This window comes from Saccoglossus kowalevskii, chromosome 11, assembly GCF_978046115.1.
Source record: "Saccoglossus kowalevskii chromosome 11, keSacKowa6.1, whole genome shotgun sequence".
In the NCBI taxonomy this organism is placed as follows: Eukaryota; Metazoa; Hemichordata; class Enteropneusta; family Harrimaniidae; genus Saccoglossus; species Saccoglossus kowalevskii.
The window spans coordinates 26,237,011-26,245,796 of record NC_140651.1 but is presented as its reverse complement, the minus strand read 5'-3'; the positions used below and the strand labels follow the sequence as shown (position 1 = coordinate 26,245,796).

Genomic DNA, 8,786 nt, shown 5'->3' with positions numbered 1-8,786 from the left:
GAGCGACTCGTCTGTAATGGAATGACACGATCGCTTGGCCAATTAAATAATTGAAATGTTCAAAACTGTTTGAATATATTGTATTAAATATATTTAATAGCTCCCATATCAATTCAAGTAAATAGAGCGACGTTAGAGAGTGGTTTGAGTCATACCGTCCTGTAATGGAATGAAGAGCGACTCGTCTGTAATGGAATGACACGATCGCTTGGCTAATTAAATAATTGAAATGTTCAAAACTGTTTGAATATATTTTATTAATTATATTTAATAGCTCCCATATCAAATCATGTAAATAGAGCGACGTTAGAGGGTGGTTTGGGTCATACCGTCCTGTAATGGAATGAAGAGCGACTCGTCTGTAATGGAATGACACGATCGCTTGGCCAATTAAATAATTGAAATGTTCAAAACTGTTTGAATATATTGTATTAAATATATTTAATAGCTCCCAGATCAATTCAAGTAAATAGAGCGACGTTAGAGGGTGGTTTGGGTCATACCGTCCTGTAATGGAATGAAGAGCGACTCGTCTGTAATGGAATGACACGATCACTTGGCAAATTAAATAATTAAAATGCTCAAAACTGTTTGAATATATTGTATTAAATATATTTAATAGCTTCCATATCAATTCAAGTAAATATAGCGAGGTTAGAGGGTGGTTTGGGTCATACCGTCCTGTAATGGAATGAAGAGCGACTCGTCTGTAATGGAATGACACGATCGCTTGGCTAATTAAATAATTGAAATGTTCAAAACTGTTTGAATATATTGTATTAATTATATTCAAAGCTCCCATATCAAATCAAGTAAATAGAGCGACGTTAGAGGGTGGTTTGGGTCATACCGTCCTGTAATGGAATGAAGAGCGACTCGTCTGTAATGGAATGACAAGATCGCTTGGCTAATTAATAATTGAAATGTTCAAAACTGTTTGAATATATTGTATTAATTATATTTAATCGCTCCCATATCAAATCAAGTAAATAGAGCGACGTTAGAGGGTGGTTTGGGTCATACCGTCCTGTAATGGAATGAAGAGCGACTCGTCTGTAATGGAATGACACTATCGCTTGGCTAATTAAATAATTGAAATGTTCAAAACTGTTTGAATATATTATATTAATTATATTTAATAGCTCCCATATCAAATCAAGTAAATAGAGCGACGTTAGAGGGTGGTTTGGGTCATACCGTCCTGTAATGGAATGAAGAGCGACTCGTCTGTAATGGAATGACACGATCGCTTGGCTAATTAAATAATTGAAATGTTCAAAACTGTTTGAATATATTGTATTAAATATATTTAATCGCTCCCATATCAAATCAAGTAAATAGAGCGACGTTAGAGGGTGGTTTTGGTCATACCGTCCTGTAATGGAATGAAGAGCGACTCGTCTGTAATGGAATGACACGATCGCTTGGCAAATTAAATAATTTAAATGTTCAAAACTGTTTGAATATATTTTATTAATTATATTTAATAGCTCCCACATCAAATCAAGTAAATAGAGCGACGTTAGAGGGTGGTTTTGGTCAAACCTTCCTGTAATGGAATGAAGAGAGACTCGTCTGTAATGGAATGACACGATCGCTTGGCCAATTAAATAATTGAAATGTTCAAAACTGTTTGAATATATTGTATTAAATATATTTAATAGCTCCCAGATCAATTCAAGTAAATAGACCGACGTTAGAGGGTGGTTTAGGTCATACCGTCCTGTAATGGAATGAAGAGCGACTCGTCTGTAATGGAATGACACGATCGCTTGGCCAATTAAATAATTGAAATGTTCAAAACTGTTTGAATATATTGTATTAAATATATGTAATTGCTCCCATATCAAATCGAGTAAATAGAGCGAGGTTAGAGGGTGGTTTTGGTCAAACCGTCCTGTAATGGAATGAAGAGAGACTCGTCTGTAATGGAATGACACGATCGCTTGGCCAAATAAATAATTGAAATGTTGAAAACTGTTAGAATATATTGTATTAAATATATTTAATAGCTCCCAGATCAATTCAAGTAAATAGACCGACGTTAGAGGGTGGTTTGGGTCATACCGTCCTGTAATGGAATGAAGAGCGACTCGTCTGTAATGGAATGACACGATCGCTTGGCCAATTAAATAATTGAAATGTTCAAAACTGTTTGAATATATTGTATTAAATATATGTAATTGCTCCCATATCAAATCGAGTAAATAGAGCGAGGTTAGAGGGTGGTTTGGGTCATACCGTCCTGTAATGGAATGAAGAGCGACTCGTCTGTAATGGAATGACACGATCGCTTGGCTAATTAAATAATTGAAATGTTCAAAACTGTTTGAATATATTGTATTAATTATATTCAAAGCTCCCATATCAAATCAAGTAAATAGAGCGACGTTAGAGGGTGGTTTGCGTCATACCGTCCTGTAATGGAATGAAGAGCGACTCGTCTGTAATGGAATGACAAGATCGCTTGGCTAATTAATAATTGAAATGTTCAAAACTGTTTGAATATATTGTATTAATTATATTTAATCGCTCCCATATCAAATCAAGTAAATAGAGCGACGTTAGAGGGTGGTTTGGGTCATACCGTCCTGTAATGGAATGAAGAGCGACTCGTCTGTAATGGAATGACACTATCGCTTGGCTAATTAAATAATTGAAATGTTCAAAACTGTTTGAATATATTATATTAATTATATTTAATAGCTCCCATATCAAATCAAGTAAATAGAGCGACGTTAGAGGGTGGTTTGGGTCATACCGTCCTGTAATGGAATGAAGAGCGACTCGTCTGTAATGGAATGACACGATCGCTTGGCTAATTAAATAATTGAAATGTTCAAAACTGTTTGAATATATTGTATTAAATATATTTAATCGCTCCCATATCAAATCAAGTAAATAGAGCGACGTTAGAGGGTGGTTTTGGTCATACCGTCCTGTAATGGAATGAAGAGCGACTCGTCTGTAATGGAATGACACGATCGCTTGGCAAATTAAATAATTTAAATGTTCAAAACTGTTTGAATATATTTTATTAATTATATTTAATAGCTCCCATATCAAATCAAGTAAATAGAGCGACGTTAGAGGGTGGTTTTGGTCAAACCGTCCTGTAATGGAATGAAGAGAGACTCGTCTGTAATGGAATGACACGATCGCTTGGCCAATTAAATAATTGAAATGTTCAAAACTGTTTGAATATATTGTATTAAATATATTTAATAGCTCCCAGATCAATTCAAGTAAATAGACCGACGTTAGAGGGTGGTTTGGGTCATACCGTCCTGTAATGGAATGAAGAGCGACTCGTCTGTAATGGAATGACACGATCGCTTGGCCAATTAAATAATTGAAATGTTCAAAACTGTTTGAATATATTGTATTAAATATATTTAATAGCTCCCAATGGAATGAAGAGCGAAAAAAAAACGCTAGACTAATTAAATATTTGAAATGTTCAAACGATAGCAAGGCCTTGTATTTCATATATTTTATAGCTTTCATGCCAAAGACATGAAATACATAGACGTCAGTAATCGGTTAATGGCATGACATGGGCGCGTTTCACTCCGCCGCTAACAGTGTGAGTGCGTATGGTGCCAGGAAAGATCGTGTAAATGAACAGTGTATCGATCAAGGCTGTCGCTTTTACAAAAACGGCCTTCGAACGAGCAAACTCTTTCGTAACGGTTCGTAAATTCGCTAAACCTAACGGTATTTGCCGTTAGAGCGTGTATCCAGCATTTGTCAGGTGATCACACGCCACGTGACCGCTCTCTAATGGAATGCTCTCTAATGGAACGGACGCGCTCTAATGGAATGGCTCGAGCTAGGTCTCTCTCAGGTAGGCGGGACCGCCCTCTGTAAAACACACATATATTAGTATAATATCTGCCACGGTTGAAATAGCTGGTGGTACAGGTGATGTTATATTTATAATAATTAATTTATCTGCGATGAAACAATGTACACTTTAGTGAATATTAGTTGTCAAGCACCTAATAATTATGTTCAATATGGAACATTTGGCTGAACGTCACCGCATAACATCATTCCGATTTTAACCCATAATACAAATATGTTTAGATCTGACATCAATAAAATACATTCATCCGTAAAATGCCGTACGAAAGTATTTGGGACGTGTTCGAATGTCTTCTTTTCACACTTCCTACTTGCCAGGATTGTCTTCGGTATGTGGCCTAGTACTGTACAAAAACTACAGTAATTGTTGGTCGAACTATTTGTGTTTACTATCTGGTTACAAACGTATTTGACACAGGCACCATAGTCGATTACATGCGTCCGTTCCTTCGACGTACAACACGGAGCCGTCACGGAGCCTCCGCCTCAAGTATGGATCGGTCCGTGCAAAATACGAGAATCATTGGTTTAAAGTGTATCTGTGAACATTTCCCAAAAAGGGTGCTCTATACCGCTCTGCTAAGGTGGAGTGGTGAGGCGATGGCCTAATGAAAAAACCTTGGTTGGCGAAGATGCATTCTTAGTGGCCATCTCGGGATGTTATCTCTCATTAAATTATTACCACAAGTAGAAAAAAGATGTATAATAAAAAGCTTATAACGAATATACCTCAAAGTAAGCACTCATGTAATATGCTTCGATCTATAAAATGACTGTACAGTAACTGCCTTCGTGCATACTTTTCTGTATTCTCGCATCCACGTAATAACCTCATTCAATTGATTCTACTAAGCAGCAACTTTTACTAACCGGGTGAAGCACAGTCATATTCATCGCTGGCATCATCACAAAGTGGGGTTCCATCACATAGGTAACTCTCAGAGATACAGTAACTACTGTCAGCACATCTATACGGGGAGCTGGTATACCATGTTGCACAACCATCGGCGTCGTAATAAGCTGAAAGCAGAGCGCTATGATTACACTTGTACAATAATAATAATAATAATATTAATAATAATAATAATAATAATAATAATAATAATAATAATAATAATAATAATAATAATAATAATAATAGTCGATATTGAAAGACTCACCGGCACAGCCAATCTCATCACTGCCATCCCCGCATATTTCGCTGTGGTCACAAAGACTCGCCTCAGGGATGCACACACTGCCGTCTGCACACCTGTACGGAGAATCGGGGAACGTCTGGGAACATACCTCGTCGAGATAGGCGGGATCGCTTGCTTTAAAACACACACATATTACCAAATATTATTTGTGTAGGGTTAAATGTAAATTGTTGACTGAGAATCAATGTGAATGCACTTATGATTGTAGATATTATGAAACAAGGTCATGGTCCGTATTTTATTCTAAATTCTAAAGTTTTAGCAGATATTAAAAAAAAAAAAAATAACAACCTTCGAGTATACTGGTTACTGAAGCTGCATGTTCACATACTTGAAAAGCCATAAATACAATTACGGGCCTCCCTAGTCCATATAGACTAATTTACTTAATTGTATTGAACTTTTCAACATTATCAATACAGTTTGTCATTAAAATAAAGGGATCTTCTATTTACTGTCTCCGGCAATATGAACGAACCAGGGATATGTTCACAGTAAACTAACTTATGTGTCGTCTTACATGTGTACCATATCGTAAATACTTACCAGCCGAGTCACGTCGAATAACAGCACACAATAAGACCTGGGCATATACAAAAAAGAATATAACGTAAAAAAGTTGTGATATTCGTATTGAATAATGAGCTATTTGACGGCCATTAATATCCGTACGACTATCTTTGGGAGTACAATTTACCAACACACGAACGAACTTAAACATCAACCAGAGACTGAAGTTGATGATGGTATGTTCATACGAGTGCAATATCGAGCTCGTTGCAAACATACATACACTGGCTCAAATAGACTATGCACATATTTGCGCAAATAACACAAAGTCCATGTTGAGCGTTAACCAGAGGTCGAGACTTTGTAACCGTGGATAGACGTATTTTTGTAAAAAGTAATGATAAAAGAAAGGAAAATCAAAAAAACAAATTACATAAAATATATTTTCGTAATTTTCAGTGATTAATATTTAAATAATTACAATGTTCGAATGACTTTTGGTGTATATTGAAAAGCGTCTATATATTCGCCCAATAACATTAACAGTTTAATTGGATGATTCAAGTTATTCTGAGGTAAAAACGTGTGGTTACCATATCTCGTGGAATCACATATTTAAACATTAAGCACAAATTTAAACAAAAATCAGTGAATAAATTCGACTGAATATGTTATAGACTTACCAAAGCGACCGACTTCATGTACTTTATCTTCATCCTGTTGTTAGTTAGTCAGAATATGTTATTTCGAAATGCTGCAAGAAATCAAATGCTTCTATCAACATTCAGCGTAGAATGAATATCCGTATATTATCTGCAATGAAATTTTCCCGCAATTGTACGTAAAACCATACCAAAGTCGGAATCAATCTTTAACTATTTCACCACCAGTTCCCTCTTTTAATCACAAATTCACAAAATAGCCCTGTTATAACCTGCAAATTTTGTCTGTTGGAACCAAAATTAGAGTTCATTTCCAGTTGAAGAATACAAGAGAAAAACCTGCGGAAAAAAATGGGCGAGAAGTCTGGTGGTGAAAATGTTAATAACTTACCCTAGTGTGTTCAAGAATGATGATATCGTCTTCCTGTTTGGACGAGCCAGACTGAATGTGGCGAATTCGCATCTAATGTAAGTATTAATAGAAATATTTAGTTTATAAACCACGCCTCCTGTGAGCTAAACTATGCTTAACATATTATAATAGTAAATATCAGTTGTAGCATCTTATTGATGACGTAAATACCTTCAGTACATTCTACGGGCATGCTTGTATCGTCACGAAATTTGTCCTCTCACACGTCTTCCAAGCTAGATATTATACTTATTTATTGATTAACTGAATATAGTTTATTCATGCATATATTATTTTAATTTATATTTTAAAATTATATTTTAATTATTCGTTTTTGTTTGTTTCCGTTTTTATTAATGGTCCATACTACTTAAGCTGCTTATTAATTTATCTAAGCAAATACGTCAACATAGAATATATTAATACACCAATTTCACTGTCATCGTAGTACTGACTAGATCCGGACTAAGAATATTAATGAAATGTGATAAAATGTAATTACTTGTGAATACTTGAAATGTTGAAGACAACAACTTACAAAACTGCAGTAACAAACGGTGTGCCGATACAAAATACGAACATGATGTGATGTGGATTATAGAATTAATCCTTAGTACGAGCTTATGTATTTAATACATGGTAGTTCAAACAAAATGTGACAATCTTAAAATACATGAATATACTGTTGATATTTGCAATTCATGACAAGAGGAATGTGTAAAAAATAAAACCCAATTTTATTCGGGAACCATCTTGAAATTGAATATCAAACTGAAAACAGCTACGTCACATAACATTATGCAGTCACTCTAATCCACTATTATGCTTACTGTCTTAAAATGGCCGCGTCCTAATATATACATAGTTCTGTCTGATGAGAATAACGTGTTCATGATATCTATAATAATAGTGTATAATAGTAACCATGTATTAATAATATCTAAATAAAACACATGTACATATATAAACGACGCTTACATTTATGTAATTTTGACCTTTGTACCCAGAATATACTCCGAATGACCCCAAGTTTATGTTTTGCTGAAAACCTCACGGATAAACATTAGTGTAATCGCCCTAAGCGGTTCACGTGACGTGCAATGTAAGGAGGAAGTGGTTATTTGTGTGTTAATCAACATAAATATCAACAACATATCAACGTGGATATCAACTTTTGACCCCGGAGTAAAATAAAATCCAGGATTGCGGTTGTCGTTTGTATTTGATTTCTACGTGCATGCACAGTTGTTTCAGTCTAAGCATAGCGATATAGAATAAAAAGTCTGATCAAAATAAAAATCACTAGTTTGCATTGTGTTTGCATGATGTTTGTCCAAGAACTTTGTTTATCGCCATGCTGCTCAGCATTGAAGGTAGTATTTCGTAGTCACCCACACACGGAGTAAGTATTATATTATTAAATGTCAAAAGTGAAAACCAAATGACTCAGTCTCTAGAAGATAATGTATATTTTAGAAAATGAAACGATAATATATTCTCTGTAATTTAAAATGTATGTGTCACAGAATACCTAAAAATAGAAGCAAACAGTGTGTACAAACAAAACAAAACATAACTACTGGTCAGAACTATAACATGTTGAAAGACTTGGGTCTATATGATATTATCTTTCTTCGAGTAAGTATCGTATGTATCCCTAATATTAAATGACCAACGAGAGAGGGAATAATTGATGAGACAGTGCTATCACAAGCAATTGTTGTGTATACTGTTTACAATAAAGTTCTGTTGTTCATGGTAATATATGGGCAATCATATTAACAATCCCCTATATCAGCTGTTAAATCTGGCAAATGTGCACTTTCACAGTCGAACGTTGCGTTAGGGTAACTTTAAGCCAATCGCTAATAAAATTCGACATATTCGTCGTTTTTTGCGTGGAAAATCCTTTACATACGAATATCGCATTATACGAAAAGCAAGAACACTTTCCCTGGGAGTTTGAAATCGAATTCGGCATCCTAATGTAAGGCCTTCGCTGATTGGCTGCTGTTTTGGATGACGATTGACTGTGAACCGTACATCTAATCTATAAATAAAGGGAGATACAACATATTTGCAGTAAGTACACTTTAACTTTACGACCTGTATGCGTTATAATATTTGTACTAAAAC

General features: G+C 35.1%; 1 protein-coding gene across 1 annotated transcript; it reads right to left on the bottom strand.

Annotated features, from left to right (window-relative positions):
• Nucleotides 1-3,832: 3,832 nt before the first annotated feature.
• On the bottom strand, nucleotides 3,833-6,695 carry LOC146736576 (uncharacterized). The gene is made up of 6 exons (XM_085505316.1): nucleotides 6,630-6,695; nucleotides 6,260-6,330; nucleotides 5,613-5,649; nucleotides 5,028-5,180; nucleotides 4,738-4,887; nucleotides 3,833-3,864 (listed from the first exon to the last, which is right to left on the bottom strand). The coding sequence occupies exons 2-6, from the start codon at nucleotides 6,290-6,292 to the stop codon at nucleotides 3,833-3,835; spliced, it is 405 nt and encodes a 134-aa protein (XP_085361442.1). The 5' UTR covers nucleotides 6,293-6,330; nucleotides 6,630-6,695.
• Between the last annotated feature and the right edge of the window lie 2,091 nt (nucleotides 6,696-8,786).